The sequence below is a fragment of the Phacochoerus africanus genome, chromosome 14 (genome assembly GCF_016906955.1).
Source record: "Phacochoerus africanus isolate WHEZ1 chromosome 14, ROS_Pafr_v1, whole genome shotgun sequence".
In the NCBI taxonomy this organism is placed as follows: Eukaryota; Metazoa; Chordata; class Mammalia; order Artiodactyla; family Suidae; genus Phacochoerus; species Phacochoerus africanus.
The window spans coordinates 17,260,462-17,282,622 of NC_062557.1; the positions used below are offsets into that span (position 1 = coordinate 17,260,462).

The 22,161-nt window shown below is 51.5% G+C and overlaps 1 protein-coding gene across 16 annotated transcripts in view; it reads right to left on the reverse strand.

Moving 5' to 3' along the window:
- Positions 1-22,161, reverse strand: part of MAPT (microtubule associated protein tau) — a 112,261-nt gene that overhangs the window by 26,629 nt on the left and 63,471 nt on the right. For 6 of the 16 annotated variants that reach the window (XM_047757346.1, XM_047757341.1, XM_047757342.1 and 3 more), the window contains exons 3-9: positions 20,586-20,672; positions 17,922-18,008; positions 14,562-14,627; positions 8,168-9,277; positions 5,202-5,257; positions 1,608-1,805; positions 448-580 (exon numbers count right to left, since the gene is read on the reverse strand). In XM_047757346.1, the coding sequence (XP_047613302.1) occupies positions 448-580; positions 1,608-1,805; positions 5,202-5,257; positions 8,168-9,277; positions 14,562-14,627; positions 17,922-18,008; positions 20,586-20,672 (1,737 nt within the window). The remainder of the gene's footprint in view (positions 1-447; positions 581-1,607; positions 1,806-5,201; positions 5,258-8,167; positions 9,278-14,561; positions 14,628-17,921; positions 18,009-20,585; positions 20,673-22,161) is intronic. The other 10 variants (XM_047757345.1, XM_047757343.1, XM_047757348.1 and 7 more) reach the window with 6 other exon arrangements.

Below are 22,161 nucleotides of genomic sequence, written 5' to 3' on the forward strand. Positions count from 1 at the left end.
CCAGGACACAGGTTCAATCCCCAGCCCAGCACAGTGGTTTAAAGGATCTGGTGTTGCCACAGCAGTGTGGGTCGCAAGGCTTGGATCTGATCCCTGGCCCAGGAACTCCATAAGCCATGGGTGGCAAGAAAGAAAGAGAGAAAGAGAGAAAGAAGGAAAGAAAGAAGGAAAGAAAGAAAGAAAGAAGAAAGAAAGAAAGAAAGAAAGGAAGGAAGGAAGGAAGGAAGGAAGGAAGGAAGGAAGGAAGGAAGGAAGGAAGGAAGGAAGGATTCAATATCTAGCTCCGAAAATCAAAAGAATGAGAAAACAAATGTTCGGTGCTTAGTAAACCACAGGTGACGTTCAGCGACCAGGGATTAACCATGAGAGCCTCCAGAGGTAGAATCAGTAGAATCGTCTACAGTCAGCTCTTCCCCTGACTTGGATGCCAGAGAACACCCTTCTTACCAGAGCCCGGCGGGGTCTTCGGGGAGGGCGTGGTTTTTGCTGGAATCCGGGTGGCATTGGCCGGGCCTTTCTGGCCTGGAGGGGCGGCTCCCCGGGGTGTGGCGATCTTGCTTCCAGGTTTACCATCCGCCCCCTGTAAACCGAAGCACGGTAGAGAGGTTTTTACCATTGGGAAAGGTTCCTGCCACCCAGCGTCAGTGCCAGCCCCATTCTACCACCTCGACTCAAAACGAGGCTAAGATGGGGTGACCCTGTGTCAGCCAGATGCAGCAAATGCCCTCTGCAATCACAAGGGTTTGCTGGGCACACAAATCCACACCGGCCACCAAGTGCCCTGACTGCCGTTTCCTCCTGGAGGAACAGTGCACAGGAGTTACCTGCACAGGCTGAGCGACTGTACTGAATAAAAAGTCAGCAGAGGTTACAGTGATGATCAAGTTCATCACCGCCCAGTGTCAGCGGGCAGATCTGCAGACCCTCCCTGTGTGGGCAGCACCCTCTGACTCCCCTTAGGGATTTATCTGACTGGTGGTGGTTGGTTTCGGAGGCACAATTGAACCTGACTGAGGTTGCTAACCGAGCTTGGTCCTAATCTTCTGTTCTCTTCCAAATGCGCCTTTAAGGGGTCAGTAACCCCTTAGGAGTGCCAAGAGCCCTTGGCTAAGAGCACCAGCTTCGATGAGCACATGGGCCGAAGGTGGAGCACAGGTGCACAAGCACGGTCAGCTGACCGGGGGGCAGGTGTGGGGTCTGGTGACCTTGACACATACACAAACTCAAAAAAGAAACTGACATTAACCAAGGACCACAAGATGGTTCAGGAGGGAGTGAACCAGTGGGAGAGGCATGGCTGCAGAGGGATGCTGTCCAACCCAAAGGAGGGCAGTCAGGAAGCACTCCCATTACCAAAGTCAGGACCCCCAACAGAGCGGTGATTTTCAAACCAGGGACCCCTCCGGTGCCTCCGGATGCTGCTAAGAGGGGTTGAGGGGAGCCCAGAAGATGGCGCTGTGCCTCCTCGTCCCCTTTCAACCAGAATTTTAGCTACACGAACCTTCTAGGTAAGAACGTATCCAAAGAAAGGTCTTTGTGGCTAGAAAAGCATACATTTGAAAACCACAGGAGAGCAGCCTGGTTCTTCCCAAAAGTGGTTTCCTTACCTTGACTTTCATCTCCTTTGCTCCAGAACCGCCAGTTCGGGGTGTGACAGAAGAGACGCGTTTAGGAGAGGAAGATGGCTCTGGGCACACGGCAGGGCTGGAGGGTTTGATCAAAGGGTCTGAGCTACCAGGAGTGGGGCGTTTGGGGCTAAGGCAAGGCCTATTTTTCAGGGTTTTAGCAGAGGAAGGTGTGGATGTCTTAAACATAAACATAAATAAAATCAAAATAAAAGTCAGCACATGGGGAAAAGAACAAACTGAAAAAGGACAGACAGTAACTAAAAACAAATAAGGCAGGCAGTGATTTAAAGCCGTGATCTCCAGACTGTTTGGACCACGTACCCTTATCGGTTCCTCTCATCAGGAAGAACAGAAAGTGACCGTGCACTTGCGTATTTGTTTTTCGTCAGCTGACGCACACTCTATGATGCTAACAGATGGTGTACGTTACACAAATGAGAGATGACAGCACTTTAAAAAGAGGTGGAAAGTGGAGAGAGGTCCTAGTGTGTTCTTCCTCCAGCTCCCTAGAGCCACTCGGGCCCCCCACTTGGGAGGCCGCTGGTTGAAAATTGTCTCGCACCCACAGAGTCGATGGAGACGGCCAAAAGTACATGACGCTCGGGATGTTTTTCTCAAGAAAACACCTCCAATGTGTCATGGATCAGAAGTGCCCCACATTCTGCTTAATTCCAGGTGGGGAGCTCATGCTGGCCCCCTTCCACCCGCAAGAGAACTGTCCTTGCTAAAATCAAGACTGTGCCTGCCTCAGGTCTTGGAAGATCCTTCCTGACATTGCTTAGATCACACACACGCGCACACACACACAGGCACACACTCATGCTTTCTGATTAAAGTCTCAAAACTAAGCACTGTCTGGTGAATCTTAATCTGACCAGTGGACACGATCCACCTGAAGAAATGGCCTGGGGAGGGTGGCAGCCAATGGGACAGGTGTCTGTGAGCCGGACCACCTCACAGAGATGAGCCCACGTGATGGATGGTGGTAGCACCCGTGCTCTGTCCTGAGTACCTCTTGGGGAGGTCTTTTTTTTTTTTTTTGTCTTTTTTTGCTATTTCTTGGGCCGCTCCCGCAGCATATGGAAGTTCCCAGGCTAGGGGTCGAATCGGAGCTGTGGCCACCGGCCTACGCCAGAGCCATAGCAACACGGAATCTGAGCCGCGTCTGCAACCTACACCACAGCTCACGGCAACGCCAGCTCGTTAACCCACTGAGCAAGGGCAGGGACCGAACCTGCAACCTCATGGTTCCTAGTCGGATTCGTTAACCACTGCGCCACGACGGGAACTCCTCTCTGGGGGGGTCTTTGACCAGGACTTGTAGTCCTGGTGGAGGAGAAGGGTCTGGGAGGGGGAGTGCGTGCACCTTCAGGAATAAAACTGAGAGGCCAAGTCCAGAGGTGTTCCAGGGAGAGAGTCAGAACTACAGAGCAGGGTCCTGATCGGAGACTTCATTGGGCTTCTCTGGTTTGTTTCTTCATCGCCCCTCCCTTCTGGACTCACTCAGAGGTGGCTGAGGGCCTCTCTGCAGCCAGCCTTGGGGAGGAGGAGGGATGGAGCACGGGTGTGAGGGGAGGGATGCAGGCTGAGGCCCTGGGACTGCTGACAAGAAAAGCTCAGCGTGGGTAGGGGCAACCCCTCTTTCCCCAGTTGCAGAAGGTCCCCAGTGGCAGTGCTCCCTACCCAGCCAAGTGGCCAAGGTTCCTGAGCAATCTGACCCCTTGCTGTGAGGCTATGAGTACCCGCTCCAGGGCAGGGACACCTTACAAATGGATGAATGAATGGGATGCATAAGGCCAGAATTCTCAGAACTGGGCATCCTGATTGGCAAGCAGCTATTGCTGCCTCCCTGGTCCCTGCAAGACCCTCAGCTGTCCTGCTAGGGTCCTGTGATGGCCGCCCCGGACTTCCTCTATGGGCAGGCCCTTCAGGGAGCAACCCTCAACACACGTGACCAAAATCTTAGAGCCTCATTCTGCATCTGGGGACTCCATCAAGCCTCCAGGACTGATTAAGACCCAGGCATTTCAGGCAGCATTGATATGGGGCAACTTAGGTGTCATGAAGGAAAACAGGTCTTCCTCCAGGAAGAGATTTTTCTGGAAAAACACTCTCATGCAATTACGGGAGCTTTTTCCAAGATGCACAGTTATTGAGGAGAGTAAGGTGCAGCTGAAAGGGAGCATGAGAAGCACGGCATGGCTTTGGGTTAGTTTTGGTGGAGAGCAGGATGCTTCATTTTCTGTTTCTGTGGGGGGGGTTCTGAGGACCAGCTGGCAGGATTTTAGGACAGCATCTGCAGCACCACGGCCCACATGTCCAGCATGTAGGGTGTGTGTCAGGCTTCCTTCCTCCAGCCTGGGTCATCACCCACCTCCGAGCTCAGCAGCAACCAAGCCGGTCTTCTCAGAGCCTGCTTGTCTCTTCAGAATCCCGTGCTTCTGCTGTTTCTACTCCTCAGACTGCCTTTTCTCACCTCATCTCACCAACCCTCCTTCATGTTTCCTCCTCGGCCTGCCTTCCAGGTCCTATCTTTTAGGGCTTTAACTTCTGCCTAAGGTTGGAGATCCCTTGCCTGCTCAACACTCCCTCAGCCCCATTAAGTAAACAGTATTTTCTAGACAGTGCTTAAATATACCTGTATGCATGTGTATATATAGATACATATTTGCCAGCCTAGACCTGTGGTGGGAAGTATAAAGCGTGTAAAATTCAAACTTTGTTGCAGAAAATTCAAATATACCTTCATTTACCATGAATGCCTTAATTAATTACTTTTTTTGCTTTTTAGGGCCCCACCCCCAGCCTATGGACATTGCCAGGTTAGGGGTCGAACTGGAGCTACAGCTGCCGGCCTACGCCACAGCCACAGCAACGCAGGATCCAAGCCATGTCTTCGACCTACACCACAGCTCCTGGCAACACCAGATCCTTAACCCACTGAGTGAGGCCAGGGATCAAACCTGCAACCTCATGGTTCCTAGTCGGATTGGTTTCTGCCGTGCCACAACGGGAACTCCACTGAATGCCTTGATTTAAACTATGCTAATGCAACTGTAATTAGGAACATTAATTAATTCATTAATCTGCTGACTGCCCTTCCTGGGCATAAGTATCAATGGATAAATGCTGGAATTTTAAGTTTGCATAAAAACACAAAGCATCTTTTTTTTTTTTTGTCTTTTTGCTGTTTCTTGGGCCGCTCCTGCGGCATATGGAGGTTCCCAGGCTAGGGGTCGAATTGGAGCTGTAGCTGCCAGCCTACACCAGAGCCACAGTAACACAGGATCCGAGCTGCGTCTGCAACCTACACCACAGCTCACGGCAATGCTGGATCCTTAACCCACTGAGCAAGGCCAGGGATCGAACCCACAATCTCATGGTTCCTAGTCGGATTTCTTAACCACTGCGCCATGACAGGAACTCCAAAAACACAAAGCACTTTGAATGACAGTTGTACTTCAGTGACAAATGCTCCCTACATGTCCTATGTAAAGATTAATTCAGATACAAGGCACTGCTTCTTGATCAACTTGATGGTGGCAGAGAGGTTTCATGGTTTTGTCAGCTTACCTTAGTTTTTTTGTCATCGGGTCCAGTGCCATCTTTGCCTTTACTGACCATGCGAGCTGATAAAATATAAAACGAGAATGTATGTTACAGCCATTAGCATAGTTCATGGAAAGTGGATGCAGTGAAGCTGATTTGTTGGGTTCTGTACAGCTGGGCCAGTGGAAACCCAGTTGATTTTCTTTCCCCTCGAATCTGTTAGGTCTCTCGTGGTTAGTATCAACACGGCACTCTGGGGTCATTGCTTGGAGCACCCTGACAAGAGGGGACACAGGCTGGCCGAGGGCGGGGTCATGCAGAGGGGAAGCGGAGGGAGTTGTTCCCGGCACATGTTGACACAGAGGCAGTCAGGGAAGGCAGACAGCACAGGCCCACCTCTCACAGGCTCCCTCCCTGTCTCTGCAGGGGTTAGGATCCCCCAGTTGGGGGCCAACTCCACTCCAAGGAGGAACATTAGGAAGCCCCAGGGCCGTGGATGGGGCAGCACAGCCAGGCTCCGGTCCCCTGCAGGACCCCCTGCTCGGACTGCCACCCAAGGGCCAGGGGGAGTGGGCTGTTTTCCCAGAGCCTGCCCCTCACTAATGACCAGCCCCAGCTGGCTCTCTGACAAGCCCACCCCACCCCCAACCCTAAAGGGTCTTCTCATCACTTACATGCCCTGCTAAGGTGACTAATGATTGCCATTTCCCCAAATGAGCTGCAAACTAGTTACCATCAAACATCCTATAGATAACCTCTGGATTTTAGGACCAAACCATTGACATTTTTGTGTATGGAAAGCCACACTCCTTGGACAAACTAATCGTCTTGTCTACCAGCATCTCCTCTAACTCACTCTTTCCTTCTGCTGTTGTTCGTTATTGAAAAGAGATAGGTTTTTTGTCTTTGACTTTGATATCATATTTCCCCTGCCCCAAGGACAATGGGGCTGCTTGCAGAATCTCACTGGTTACTGGACACCAGATTTCTAGAGTGACCAAGGCTGATGATCTAGCTCAGAGGTTTTCTTTTTCTTTTTCTTTTGTGTGTGTGTGTGTGTGTGTGTGTGTGTGTGTGTGTCTTTTTGCCTTTTCTAGGGCCATTCCCTTGGCATATGGAGGTTCCTAGGCTAGGGGTCTAATCAGAGCTGTAGCCGCTGGCCTACACCACAGCAATAGTGATGCCAGATCCGAGCCGTGTCTGCGACCTATACCACAGCTCACAGCAACGCCGGATCCTTAACCCACTGAGCAAGGTCAGGGATCAAACTCGCAACCTCATGGTTCCTAGTGGGATTCATTAACCACTGAGCCACGATGGGAACTCCCATAGCCCAGAGGTTTTCAGACTTTATTTTGCAGCAGAATGATTGGGAAAGATTCCTAAAATACAGATTCCTAAAATACACCCTGAGACAATAAGCCTAAGGAACCTGTATTTCAGTAAAAGCCCCAGGTGGACCTGGTTCACATCCTTTGCCCAGTAACCATCATCATTGATGGTACAAAAGCATCTCTAGGTCAGTTGGAAATGCATACTGTGTTTCCTTCTCAGAGGGTCATAATGTACATTTGAATAGCAAAGGCTGTGATGAATCCTGATGCAGCACACCCTGTTTAACTTTGCTTCACCTTTTTTCCAAATTAACTGGACCATGGAACTCTTTTTTTATCCCTGGACATACCTATCAACATCCAGTGGACCAGTATTCAATAAAATGGCATTTCAGGAAACACTTGTAATCTGTCAAATCACAGTTACATTATTTTGGAATTTAGGATATTTTAAAATAGGACTTTTTTTTCTGTCTTAAATTTTAAATACAGGTTCCTTCATAACATTTCAGTTTTTGTGACAAGTAGAATCTAACCAACGTTTAACAGATGTCTTCTGTTGAAAGCTAAATTTTCTGGGGGGCAGGAATTTCTGGGGGCTCTGAAAATAATTCTAAAATGTTACAGGAGCTAAATGTATGAATGCATCCAACTAGTGGCTATGAGGCCTCCTCTGGGGTATGTAAACTGACCCCTCTCTTTGACAGGACACTGAGGCCTTGACACTTGGGAGCCTCCCCTGCCACCTCTTCAGCTCCTGAAGGGCTGTTCCTGTCATGCTTTCCAGGGTCCAAGAGGTGACCAGGCTGAGACCCCTGCACAGGGACTGCCTAGGTTCTGCCGAGGGAGACGGAGGTGTTTTGGACAAGGAAGATTCTGTTTCTACTCACTGTCTCTCCTGCCACAAGGCAGGGTGGGCTGGGGGTGGGGGTTGGTGGGCCAGATGCTCAGCTGGGCCAAAGGCTCAGGTGGCTCTGGCCCGCCTCCAAATGCTTGTGTGTGTCGCCTGCCACCAGCGACGAGCAGCAAAAGACGGGCAGGTGCCCTCTGAGTCTCTGGGCTTGGAGGGCAGACTTAGGACTTGTGGGGGGCACTGTAGTGTACAGGGAAGTGCCTCTCAAAGCACATCTACCTGGATTCTGAACCTGGTTCTACCGACCTAGTACTCAGTGACCTTCAGCAAGGTACTCTACCTCTCGGAGCCTCAGTTTCCTCGTCTGCATATCGGGGCTAATTACGCCCACTTGGGAGGGTCTCAGATAGTGAATCTGAGGCAAATAACAAGCCCCCCGAAGTGGGAGCAGCTGCTGTCCTCTCTGCAGAGTGCAGCTCCCCAACCTCCGGTGGGCTGGTGGACCCTTGTCCATAAACCAAGAGGCCAGAGAAGTGAATGGGGCACAAGCACCAGGTGGGGTGTTGGTGACATGCAAACTGGCGGTCAAGCGTGAGAGGAGCAACCAGAGCCTGGAGGGCAGGAGGAGGCTGGGAAGGTGAGCAGAGGCTTAGGTGACCAATTTAGTGGCTGTCCTGGGGTGGGGGTGAGGGCTCTGGAAGCATGGCAGGAGCCGAGGAGGGGCCGAAGCTCAGTGGCAGTGCCTGCAGCCTGGGTGGCATAGGAGGTCGCCAGGCAGGAGCAAAGGAGCTCAAGACACAGACCTTTGAGCTGAGGAACCCGGCTGATGGGCTTTCCCGGCAGACCAGCTGCAGGCTGCTTTTCAGATGCTTCTGGAAGGTCAGTCTTTTTTGTGTCCTCGCCCTCAGAGGGGCCCAGGGGCTCTCGTTCCTCTCCTGGGGCCCCGGGAAGTGCAGCCCCCTCCAAATCCACCTGTGGATGCCCCTGGTCCTTCTGCACATTGGCTTTGATTTCCACGTGGAACATGAACTCGGGGGGCCCATCATGCCTTTCCGCTGGGGGCCCCTCGCCGGGCCCATCGGGCTCTGAGACCTGGGTCTCTGCGAAAGCTTTGGAGAGGAAATCGACAGGGAGGGGGATGGCACCCTCAGCTGGGAAGCTGGAGATGCCAGGGGCTTCTCTGGAAACTGCCTGCGGGGGTGGCCCGCCTTGGTCTGGGGGGCTCTGCAGACCTGGGGAGATGAGGGAGGGAGGCGAGTCCTGGAGCGAAGACTCATCAATGTCTCGGTCTTCATCCACCTCCTGGCTCCCCAGCCTCTCTTTGCCCTGCTTCCCCTTCAGAGGGAGCCCCTCCTGGGTCACGGCTCCCAAAAGCTGGCGCTCCAGCAGCTCAGAGCCACGGCGGCTGCCCTCTGTGTCCTCAGGTTCTGTCCCCAGAGGCTGGTATGTGGCCTCTCGGGGGCCTTCAGGCAGGATGGGAGCCCTGGGCATGTTGGAAAAGTGCTGGCCGGTCAGACCCGGGGTCCCCGGGTCCATGGCCTCACCTCCACGGTGCCCCGGCTCCCTGGGGAAGCTTTCCTGGACAACCTTGGCACTCTCAGGCTCCATCTCGAGATATCCAGGGGAGGTGGGCTTCAGAAAGGCCAGACCCTCCTGGGCCCGCTCCCCTGGTTTTGGTCCCCACTCCGGGTGGGGCTCCTGAGGGCCTCCTGGTGGAGGAGGCGGTTGGCTGAGATGAAGCTGGGAAAGGCGGGAGATCGCCAAGACGGCTGCTTCTGGCTGCTTCTCCCCCAGAGGCAGCTTGGAGACCCCAGAAACTTCTTGGCCGTGTCCAGTCTGGACCTGAGGGCTAAGCTCATCGGCCTGGGGCCTCTCAGGTGCTTCCCTCTGCTGGCCTGGAATGCTCCCCTCCTCTGGGTTTGAAGAGGCAGCGGTGGCAAAAGGTTAGCATGAGCGTGTTACGTGTTTAAGAGAGGGAACACACTTTTGAAAGAAGAAAAGTACATTTAAACGGCATCTCAAGCCCACCTACCCAAGAAATAGGAGCCCAGGCTCTGGGCTCATCCTTGTTGCTTTTCTTTGCTCAGCATGAAAGCTGTCTTGGTCTATTGGCCACCAACTTGCTAGGTGACCCTGGGGGAGCACCTCCCACTTGGGGCCTCAGTTTTCTCATCTATAAAAGGGGGGAGCTCGGACCCAGTGACCTCCAAGGCCCCGTCTTAGGCTGGCATTATCCCTCTGCCTACGGTGGGTCTGGTTGAGTTCTGAGCACACCACGTACCCTGGGCTGCCTCGTCCTTACTCCTCTAGCCACAGAAGTGCGCCCTCTTCTCCAGGGACATGAGCCTCCTGAAGACTGTGGCTTTGAGCTGGGATGTGGCCAGAGTGCACTGAGAATCTCCTTCCTTCTTATTCTCTCTCGTTTCCCCTTTTCTGCTGAATGAAACCTGCAGGTGCCTACAAACCCAGCCTGGCAGATTTGGAAAACCCAAAATGTATCCTCATCAGAGACTTTACTAACAGACCAGTCATCTGACACCTATAAACAGAACATGGCTCAGGTTTATCCAGGCCGTGGATTATGGACCTCCTTCTGCAGAAGGTGAGGCAGCCGCCGTGGCAGTACAGGGCTCTGCACGACAAAGATGTAGCTGACCCACGGGGTCCGCAGCTTCGCCCCATCACACAACGTGCTGTGTGCCAACCCAGGCGGTAGAAGGACACTTTACGTGTTTCTGCTTCATTCATGTACATTCATGAGAATTCCTCCTGAAAGTATCTGACTGTGAATCAAGCACAGGCGACTTAGGCCCTTTGGTTCTCCTAATAAACGTCCTGCATTTTTTAAAACTCCCAACCCTTCGAATATCCTACCAAGTTCCAGAGGACAACTCCACAGCTCCTCTCTAAACAAAGCCTGAAACTCCAAAGGATTCGGGGGCTTGGAAGAGAAAGAGACTGGATGAGGGGGGAGGAGGGAGGTGGGAGAATGCAGGTGTCCACACACAAGGGTAACACGTGCTGGTCCCTCTCGCCCCAACCCAGTCGGAGTCTGTGTAGTTGTCCCCTGGCCCCCGACCGAGAGGCCCGGCCACAGCCTGCCCTCACCTCCCATCCCTGTGCCGGGGCCTTGAGCTCACAATCTCACTCATCTCATGTTCCTAGAATGGCCACAGAGTCTGCCACACGGCTGGGGATCAAAAAATGAAGGCGTTTCAGGAAAACATGCTGCTTTCTGCCTTCCTCTCTGTCTACAGGCACCTCGCTGGGGCGCTTTCTCAGTCTCGGAAGAACAGCCCAAACACCAGAGATGCGGGAAACAAGCTTGGCAAGAGGCAGCCTGAGCAGGTGCATCAGAGCCACGACTTCTCAACCAACTGCTCAACAGTCCTTACACCCCTCTGACAGGCAGGTAGTTCTCCAGAACCTTCCGAAAAAGCTTTCCTCCCAGAGCTTTCTAGAAATTGCTCTCAATGGGGGCTGTCACTGCACTCTGATATATGGCAAGACTTTATTTTTTATTTTTGTCTTTTTAGGGCCGCACCCGTGGCATATGGAGGTTCCCAGGCTAGGGGTCCAATCGGAGCTGTAGCCACCAGCCTACACCACAGCCACAGCAACACCAGATCCTTAACCCACTGAGCGAAGCCAGGGATTGAAACTGCATCCTTGTGGTTATTAGTCAGATTCGTTTCTGCTGAGCCACGAGGGGAACTCCATACTGCAAGACTTTAAAAGACCCTCATTAAAGAAGAGGCAAAGGCCCAAACATAACAGTGAACATACCTTGAGAAGTTATCAAAATGTGACTGTACTATGTGTGTGAGTGTGTGTGTGTCTGTTTGAGAGGGTGGGGAACCTGACATGATGCTATTATGCCGCTGGAGGAAGGAGCCAGGCCAGGAGAATATTCTATTCAGCTCCCTGAATACTGTAAAGTGCTTAGTAAATATTAAAACATAGCCATCACCAGGGTAGGGTCCCAGGTAAATAATATCTGGGCAAACACATTTCAATGTCCTCAGGAGTGCAGCTACACTGTGCCCCTCAGCCTCCTCAGGAGGTCTGGTCCTGGTGACACTCAAGGAAGAAAGATCCAGCCCGGGCGTGAGCGAAGCTAAGATGGGTAGGGGCTTCCCATATCTCATGCTCAGCCCACTGCAGCTCCATCCTGAAACATCTGTTCTGTCTTAGTGCCTCCTGAACATAGACTGCTAGAGGTTTTCCCTCTGCAGCAGGAAAGCAAGAAGAGACCTAATCTCTGTGCTTTGGTGTACACAGCTCTGCCTAAATCTGCTTGTTTTAGAACAAAAGAGACTGCAGACCTGCGGCAGATAGAATGTGTTTGTGAATCACCTTTCACAAGGTTCCACTGGAGTGGGCTGGGCCTGGCCATTTGGATCAGCAGCCCCAATCAGGACGTTAAATATTGGCCTTGGGAACAGAGGTAGAAATCTCTGTGTGGGAGTTCCCGTCGTGGCGCAGTGGTTAAGAAATCCGACTAGGAACCATGAGGTTGCGGGTTCGATCCCTGGCCTTGCTCAGTGGGTTAAGGATCTGGGCGTTGCCATGAGCTGTGGTGTAGGTCGCAGACGCGGCTCGGATTCCACGTTGCTGTGGCTCTGGCGTAGGCCAGTGGCTATAGTTCCGATTAAACCCCTAGCCTGGGAACCTCCATATGCTGTGGGAGCGGCCCTAGAAAAGACAAAAAAAAAAAAAAAAAAGAGAAGTTCCCGTCGTGGCGCAGTGGTTAAGGAATCCGACTAGGAACCATAAGGTTGCGGGTTCGGTCCCTGGCCTTGCTCAGTGGGTTAAGGATCTGGGCGTTGCCGTGAGCTGTGGTGTAGGTTGCAGACACCTCGGATCCTGCGTTGCTGTGGCTCTGGCTTAGGCCGACAGCTACAGCTCCGATTCGACCCCTAGCCTGGGAACCTCCATATGCCGCAGGAGCGGCCCAAGAAATGGCAAAAAAAAAAAAAAAAAGAAAGAAATCTCTGTGCGTTCTGAGATTTGGTGCCAATTTTCCATTGCATATATTACTTAGTGTTCATCTTTATCTCTACATGATTCTAGGCCAGTGTCAGGAAAACTAAAAATTCAGTTAGCACAAAATTAAGTTCTTAGCAAAGTTGCCTGAAATTTTTGGTGTATGGCATGTGTTTTAGGGGCATGGAGACAGAGCCTGCAATAAAAGTTTGTCGAAAAACTCAGATTCACTTCTTTTTGTGGAAAGAGGTAATCATTTCCAGAGGTTATAAAAACATCTAATTTTACCTAAAAGCTGAAAATCGTGACTTAAAAGAAACAGGAGTGTTGGAGTTCCCATCGTGGTGCAGTGGTTAATGAATCCGACTACGAACCATGAGGTTTCGGGTTCGATCCCTGGCCTTGTTCAGTGGGTTAAGGATCTGGCATTGCCGTGAACTGTGGTGTAGGTCATAGACGTGGCTCAGATCTCGCGTTGCTGTGGCTCTGGTGTAGGCCGGTGGCTACAGCTCCAATTCGACCCCTATCCTGGGAACCTCCATATGCTGCGGGAGCGGCCCTAGAAAGGGCGAAAAGATTAAAAAAAAAAAAAAAAAAAGAAAGAAAAGAAAAGAAACAGGAGTGTCTACAGCCATAACACCCTGAACGCACCCGATCTTGTCTGATCTAGGCAGGGTTGGGCCTGGTTAGTACTTGGATGGGAAACAGGAAGCAGGATTCTAGTTATTTAACACACAGACTGAGGTTCCCTTTATAATGATTGTCCTTTCTAATATTTTTTGAAGCCCTTTGTAAGCCCATGAACAAAAACACACCTTTCTGTGCCCTGTGCAATGAGAAACATTAGCCCGCTATGGGGCAGGGAGTTCTGGGGAGCAGACGTGTGTATTTAGGCTTCAAAATACCCTCAAGGGAGGGCTTCCTAGTAGGGTTGCCAGATAAAATACGGCATTAAATTGAATTTGAATTGGAAAAAAAAAAACTCTCGAGACATTTCTTCAGGGCCCAGAGTCTTCCTAAAGCCAGATGGCCTCAATGGTAGCACTAAATGTTGAACAAACCCCAAACTGATTTCTGGAATTAAAGTATAGTATCTTGGAGTTCCCGTCGTGGTGCAGCGGAAACGAATCTGACTAGGAACCATGAAGTTGCAGGTTCGATCCCTGGCCTCGCTTGGTGGGAAAAAGATCTGGTGTTGCCATGAGCCATGGCATAGGTTGCAGACGCGGCTTGGATTGTGTGTTGCTGTGGTTGTGGTGTAGGCTGGCAGCTGTGGCTCCAATTCGACCCCTAGCCTGGGAACCTCCATATGCATGGGTGCGGCCCTTAAAAAAAAGAAAAAAAAACGAACAGCATCTTCTCCACTCTCTTACAATCTAGAAGCTTCTACATTATACAATAGATTCTCAAGTTCATTATGCAGCAAATGATAGAAAACAAACCCAACCAGGTTGTATCATAGGTCTCTATTTCCTAAGATAAAGAATCTCTAGGATTTAAAAAATTAAGTTCTTAAAACACTTGTGCCCAGTGATTACACAAAGTTGCTTTTCCTGAACAAAGAGGTTTTGGTCCCTGAGAAGAAATCATAACAAGATTTGAAGGTTGCACAAAAGAAAGTTGAAAAGAAATAGCTGGGTGGACAAAAATGGGCGAAGCTTTGCTCCCAGAATAGGCCAGAGGGCAGCCTACAGGGGGAATCATTCATCATACATATTTGCATTTCTGGGTTTTTTTTTTTTTTTTTTTTGGTGCCCTGCAGCATATGGAATTCATGGGCCAGGGATCAGAGCTAAGCCACAGCTGTGACCTATACCGCAGCTATAGCAATGCCAGATCTTTTAGCCCACTGTGCCGGCCGGGGATCGAACCTGCTTCCTGGCACTGCAGAGACCATGTGGATCCTGTTGGGCCACAGTGGAAACTCCTGCATTTCTGCTGGTCACTGATTCTCACCTCCCCAGGCTGAGCAAGGGCAGCTTCTTTCAGAACACTAAACACCTTGGGAATGACTCAGAAGTAGCTAAAAGAGCAAGCACTCTTTCTATATCTGCATACCCCATCTTCAATAAAAACCAACCGCTAAAGGTCTGGGCCCGTGAATTAAGTCCCAGGTCCAAATTCTCCTTTCAGGGTGGAGTCCATTGACGGTTTCCATCTCCCTCGCCCGACCCCTAAGTTGTGCATGGTAGGCAGCTCTAGCCCACTGACCTTGGGTCACATGTCCAGCAGCTTGGTCTTCCAGGTTGGGGGTGTCTCCGATGCCTGCTTCTTCAGCTGGTTTATGTGTCAGCAAATGAAGAAGATAAAAGCAAAGACAGTTAGAAAACTTTCAGGACAGGCACACCTTACCAGCACCAAGGCGCTACACCTCTGGCTCTTTGCAAATGTGACTGCTGGAGATGTCGATGAAAACGATTCACTAAACACACCCACACACCTTACAGGTGACACAATCTAGCAGGGAAGACCTCCACAGCAGGCCCAGAGTCCTCAGGACTGCACCCAACAAAGATCTGAACAGGACGGGAGAGGTTGGAGAAGCGATTCGCTGATCGGCCACTGCCGTGGGAGCAGAGCCCCAGCCAGCGCTCCCAGGGGGCAGAAGGTGAGGGAAGGATTAGGCGCAGGCTGGGGAGTCTGGCTGGGGGTCGCACCCAGGTGCCACCATTACTTATCCTCTCTGAGCCTTTGTCTCCAACTCTAGAACCCTGAGGTGAGGGTACTAGCTCGTCCTGGAGGAGAAGGGTGAGGGGTCATACAAAATTGTGCGAATGTGTTCAGCAAAGAGCTGGCTGTACCATAGTTGCCCCCACGTGGTTCAGTTTCTTTCCTCCAACTACTAGGCAAACCTCTTTAACCTCAGGTTCAGAATAGGTGCTGCCTGGAGGTCAGCAGTGTCAGTGAGCAGCTTTCGGGGTATCTTAGGCTGCTGCTTAGGTTCATCCCAGACAAAAAAGGCTAAGAAAAAGCTCTCGATCACATCAACGATGGTACCACAATCAATAAGTTTTCATACAACACAAATTTATGCATCATGAAAAACATCAAGACATGGGGAGTTCCCGTTGTGGCCCAGCAAAAACAAATCCAACTAGGAACCATCAGGTTGCGGGTTCAATCCCTGGCCTTGTTCAGTGGGTCAGGGATTGGTGTTGCCTTGAGCTGTGGTGTAGGTCACAGATGTGGCTCAGATCCTATGTTGCTGTGGCTGTGGCTATAGCTCCGATTCGACCCCTAGCCTGGGAACCTTCATATGCCGCAGGTGCGGCCCTAAAAAGGAAAAAAAAAATCAGGATATGGCTGCAAGACAATGGCTGCAACTGTCCAGAAGAAAGAGACTCTAAAGCAAACAGGCCACACACTGACATGCAGCGACCCCATGACCCCAGAAGAGCCAATATGCCCTGATGGACAGTGACAGAGAGGGGCCACCACCCTGAGAAGTGCCCACCAGTTGCTGGCTGGGTCAAGAGTCTTTTCCCCTAGACCTGAGATGGTCTCTCCACCTAAACTAGAAATGCCAAGTTGCCACCTCTTGCCACACGGGTCCATGTGGAGAATGTGGAGGAAGCAAAAGAAAGACTCCCCGGGTGGCTGGACAGATGCATGATGGCCTTGTAAACACCCAGCCCACTGGCTGGCCCAGGGCAGTTGTGGCGAGGGGTAAGGGGCCAGCAGTGGGTTCAGGCAGATCCCTCCCTGCCAGTTCATAGGCGTGAACACCACTGGATCCCCTGCAGGTGACACTGTGTGGTCTAGGAGGTCTAATGGTGACAATTCCATGTCACTTGACAAGAGATGACTGTCTGGGAAGCACAGCTCCAAGAAGAGATTTGGTCTGAGTTTCTGAGAAGGTTACAGAAGAAAGGCTCTGAGTGATAGCAAGTCCAGCTGAATGACACAGCGTCCAGGTGACAGAGAACTCCAGGAGGCATGCCGGGTGATGTGCCTGCCACGGCACTGGGAAGCCCTTTGCCTTCTCGTGCCCACACAGTGCTGCGCTATCCTGGTCCTCGCGCACATCAGAAACTGATGCTGCCGACATCTCTGGTGCCCCCTGATCCCAGCAAATGAGACGCTCAGAGAAGCCAAAGGAGAGAGAGGGTGTGTGACTATGTCAGGGCCATCACAATTCTATATGGCCTCTCTCTTCAGAGTGAGGGACTTCTGGGCGGATGATGTATGGGGGGCAGCATCTGGAAGGATTCAAAAAAGGTCCCCCTAGAGAAAGCATCAACTTTAAACACCTGCAGACTGTGTGGAGTCAGCTCACAGCAACGCTGATGCAGTAAGAACTTTCCTGGCCCTGCCCGGTCCTCACCCCCTTGCCAGTCCCAGAGGAAGGGCCGCAGCTTTGACTGTTATGCGGGACTGGACATCCTAATCAGCGTTTGCAGACTGGGTTTTGTGACTGGAGGTTAAAATGCTTTTGATTACTGAGGAGTGATCGAAAGTCAAGGGTTGATTGGAGGGTTGATTGGAGAAATTCTTCCCAGGCAGGGAAGAATTTCTCCACCAAGAGAGTTTGAAGGGACAACAGGAGACAAAAGCCAAGTCACCCGTGATCTCATCTCATGAGTCATTTGTTCCACGGCCTTCAAAGACCTTTGCTGTCAAGGACGAAGCTTCTAGAACACCCCCCTCCACCCATCTCAGAAGAGCACCTTGCAAAGCAGAAAATCCTTGGATGTAGTAGTTTCTCAGCCCTGCCTGGGCGTTCTCAGCACACACGTCCCTCGGAAAAGGCTGCCGTAAGCTCCATCTTTGGGGAGAAAAGAAAACTCCTGCGGTGGACATGGCCTCTGCACTCCATGGCTGGGGAAACACTGTCCAGAACTCTTCTGCATTTCTTGCTGAGCACCCTTCAATTCATCAAGCCAGCGGCTGGAGTCCTTGAGTGAGCCCAGTGCAGGGGACGTGAGGAAACAACAGTCAGGTCTCCCGGCTGCACTTCCTGCTTCCTCAGGGCCTAGGCAGCTCCCGAGTGACTCTGGTGGTCCCGAGTCCAGTGCTATTCCTGGTCAGTTCCCTGTCTGGGCTACTCCTCATCATCTGTGTTGACCAGACAGTCTTGTCATGTCTACTGGATGCTGATATGTTTGAAGATAGTGTTAAAACGGGTGCTGGGTTACATGGCTGAGTTCCTCAGGGGCTGTCCAATTACGATCTTCCAAAGGTATGGGTCAGCCATCTGGACGCTGCTGCATCCTATCAGGAGCTGTTTACCCTCTAGGAAGTGACCCTGTCGCTGGGCAGAGTCCCAGAAGGAAGGTGGACTGACCTCGGGGGCGAAGGCAAGACCTGCCACCAGCCGGCCTTGGAGAATTCTCTGGAGCTGACTGAGTCACGGGGAGGAACAGCCAGGAGGAATCCAAAAGGTCCTCTATCCTCTGGGAGGCTGGTGGGCAGCCACAGAAGCAACAGGGCATCAAGCTCAGAACAACCCAAGATTCCCAGAAGCTGGCGTCCACCCACATCCCTACCTCACTTGGAGATGGGTGCAACCCCCCACGTGCACCCATCCTCCAGAAGGTGAGCAGGGCATCCAGCCCTGGGAGTCACCCTCACCTGTGGTTCCTTCTGGGATCTCCGTGGGGGGCTGAGCGGCCGCCTGTTCACCGGGGGCTCCCTCATCCACTAAGGGCGCCGTCACGTCTGGAAACCACCAAGAGTCACCTTAGGGGGCCGGGATGAGCCGGGCCATGCCCCTCACATTTGCTCTTTGGGGATACAAAGATGCAGGGATGGGGAGGTGGGAAGGGACTCAGCCACATGCAAAAGAGCCAGCCCGATGAAGCAGGGCCCAGAGCCAAGCTCCTGCCTGACATCTCCCCAGGTAGCACAATAATATTCTGTTTGAGTGGCACCCAGACCCCCAGGCTATCTGCCAGGAAAGCCAGGGCAGCCCGCCTGTAAACACTGCATGGAAAAGGAATGCCAGGGTCACAAGTGTTTTTAAGGAAGAAATGTTGAAAGTCAGATGACTGGCCACAGACGTTTGACCCTCACGGTAGTGTAAAACAGGAGAGTAGGACTGGGACTAAGGCAGTACAGGAGCTCTGGGGTTCAGGCTGGAGTCTATGGTTCTGCTGGGAGGCTGGCTTTGGGAAAATCCTGTGTCCTCTTCAGGCCTCAGTTTCCTCATCTGCAAAATGGGAGGACCACTGCCAGGTGACCTCCACTTTGTCTTCCAGTTCTAATCCCTCTGTCTGCCGAAGCCCATGACCTGTGGTTAAAAAGTACAGACCCCCCCCACCCCAACCCGGTGTCACTGAACAGCCCGGCCCTGTCTGGAGTCAGGTGCTTGACAAGGCCCACAGATGGATCCAACTTGAGGGGAGAGGCTGGAGGTAAAGATCCATCCTCAGGAGTTGCTGTCCGTCTCTCATCAAGGTGAACACTTCCGAATCGGCATTCCTTCCCGAACAGGGCCCTGGCACACTCCGTTCTGGGCAAATGTAAGGAGTTTTCAGCTTTGAAAGCTTGCCAGGAGCCTGAGTCAGGTCAGTCAAATGGAGTCCATTTCATTAACAGTTGTCTTGGGAGCAGCCTGGCAGAGCTCAGGCCCAGCAGACCCCTACCACTCCCTGTGGAGTGAGAGCTGATGCTCTTGGGACCCACATATGTACTGGATCCAGACTACAGCAAAGCCTGGCTGGTAGATTCTTCCAGAATACTGTTGATTTGGAAGGCTGGCATAAAATCTGGCATTAGTGCTTCCGGACTGTCTCAGGGAGGTAAGCAACTTGCAAAACTGTCCTAACAAGATCAGCAGGCTAGGTCTTGCGTCATCATTGGCTTTAAGAAGGAGAGCAAAGAGAATCTGGTCTGGTAGTCTCTTCACTTGGTTAAGAACCTCAGAGGTCGGGGGTGGGCAGGGCAAAGCGGGGAAGGGCCACATCCACTGTATCCTCCATGGATGCGCCCTTATGTTAAGCAGTTGGCAGGCACTTGACAGCCACTTTGTGAATTTACCTAAAGGTGGACACCTGGGGAGATAATGGGGCCAGGTTCTCATCAAAGTCATGGACAGGGCCTGGAGAAGTGCTAAAAATAGAACCTTCGAGAGATTGGAGAGATGGAGAAGCAAACACTGAAGACTGGTTACTCAAAAGCCATTGTCAATGTCCTTCTCCCTTTATTTCTCCTACTAAAGAGAATGAAAAGCAAAATGCTCAATGTCCCAGACTCCTTTACAGCCAGAGGTGGCCACGAAACCCAATTCCGGCTGATGAGACATAAATGGAATCGGTCAGGTGGGGCCTGCAGAAAACTCTGGCTCTACTAATAAAAAGGGAACATGTTTGGTTTCAAGACCCTTTTGACCAGTTGGCTTGGCTTCTTTCTTCGTGTTTTGAATGTAGAAGTGATGCCTGGAGGTGCAGCAGCCATCTTGTAACCATAAAGCAACAATCCAGCCATTAAGGATGCCACAAGATAAAGACAGAAGAGCACTGATAGCACTGGGAAACTGCTGCCCAAGTCCAGACATTTCCTTATGTGAGACAAATAAACCTGTTCATATATATGTCACAGTTAGTTGGGTTTTCCATTATCTGCGATCAAACACAGTCTGGACTGATATGGATTGGAACCAAGAGAAGTCATTCAAAAATCAGGACCAAGGAACACTACAGGAAATACATGAAGAGTTTTACAATAACCTAGGCACCAAGTTCCAGAGAGGACAGGTTAGAAGAAGGGCTGGAACTAACACCATGGCCAAGGTCCAGAGGCCCAGGCCAAGCCCAAGAACTAAAACAAGAACAGTCCCAAAGTGTGAGCTTGGAGATAATGCACCGACCTGCCTCTTTCCTCAGCCAAATGGCTGCTTCAGGACCTGGTGGCTCATGAAAGAAGAGTGAAGTGGGTGGGGGCTTCTCCAGGCGTTTGAGGAGGACGATGGACACTGAGCAGGGGCTTTGTGGAGCTGTGGGTAGGCCCTGCTTTGCCACAGATCCCACCTTGTTCAGGTGCAGCTGCCTCAAAGCTCACACATGATGAAGCTGCCCCTACCTGGTACTAGCAAGCAAGGGATCAAAACAGAGCATGATTCGGGGCCTGAGCCTCATCCTGCAAAGCACTCAGCGAGCATCTCTCTCAGCCAGAGGGAGAGGCAGCAGCAAAGGCAGCCAGGAAGGGTGGCACGTGTGCGCTCAAAGCGTGGCTAAGTGCAGGTTGGAGCATGGAAGGAGCTGCTTGAATAAAGCAATGAGAGGAGGGAGACCCCACCTTCCGCCGTCGGTGTGCTCTTAGCATCAGAGGTTTCAGAGCCTGGTTCCTCAGATCCATCATCAGCCGGGGTCTGCAGGGGAGATTCTGGAACATACACAAGGAGCCCCTCAGAATGGCTGCTTCTCTCCACCCCCACTTTAGACCTCAGAGGAACTCGGGAACCATGTCTTTTGGAGCTGAGATCACCCAGTGTGGAACCCGGATGGATGGAATGTGGCTGTGTGATAAAGCCACGAAGGGGACAAATCCCACCCCCACCCCAACACAACTGGGCCCCCACAGCAGGGTCATCAGTCAAAGAGGCACATGATGTAGCTGTTCTGGGGTGAGAGGAGAAACTGTCTTTTAATGAGCTTGTGGCTCCAATTGAGACAAAGGCTCTTATGTTGACAAATGGGCGGCAGACACCAAAAAGCTCAGCCACGAGTAAACTTGGGGCTTTGTCTCTGCTCACTGGAGAGGTTCATGGGAGATCACTGCCATTAATGAATGATAGGTAGACACCTGGGGAAACACTCAACGATCCAACTCCTTCCTCTGTAAAGGAACTAGCTCAGGGCAGACATAGTACATGCTTCTAACTGGACATTGGGTTGTGTCTCCAAGTACCACCCAACAAGCCTTGAGTTACACCTGAAATGTCAGCCTTCGTTACTTACAAGAAAACTGTCCTTTCAGAATCCAAAGCTGAGGAAGCTCTGTGGACTCGGCAAAAGCCACTCCACCTGGGGTGGGGGCAGCCTTGGAGGCAGAGGTCAGGGAGCTGGTTCTGCACGAAGCAGAAGCCCGAGGCGAGAAAAGGCAAGTGGTATGCACACTTTGTGATCAGACCCCTAGCACCCTCCGACAGAATGCCGTCCCTGGACACCCAGCCCTGGCCACACCCATCCAGCCAAAAAAGGGCTGATTCTAAACAAACTTCCTGTTCTGGAGCTTGCAAAAGTCTGCCAACTGCCTCAAGCTGGCTTTGGACAGGTGGTGAGGAAGCACCATGCAGACTTGTCCGCCAGGTCTTGTTATCACTGCTCAGCCTTGGCTGTCAGAGCACAGGAGCCCACAGGCCTGATGGTGCCTCAAGCCCTTGCCCCCTAACACCTGCTCCCCTAATCTCTCCCCAGCCTGCAGCTGTCATCATCTGCACCATCCTTGTTAAATTCTGGGAGGGAGGGCTGGAAGGAAGAAAAAGCCTCTTCTGAATGTCTTACCTGGAAGGTCTAACAAGTTAACTCATTAACACCTTTTAATTCATGAGGGTGCACTGCTTTATCAGTGGCAACTTGCATCCACTTTGCAGCTCTCTTTGGCTCTAGTTCGTCTTATTCCAACGTTTAGCATCCACTGAGATGCTCTTTGTTTTACTATTTTACATGTGGTTTCTTGCCATTATTCAAGAGTCTCTGTCACTTATCAAAAATGTTGCTTGTAAAGTGACACCTTCTGCCAAGTCACACCTTTCACCCCCCATATAAAAACAAGTCCTTCTAAATCCTTAGTAACAAGAACAAATTTGATGAGAACTATGAAAATCTCTTAGGTCTCACTTGAATTCTTGGCAAGTTTGTTCTTTGGGTAA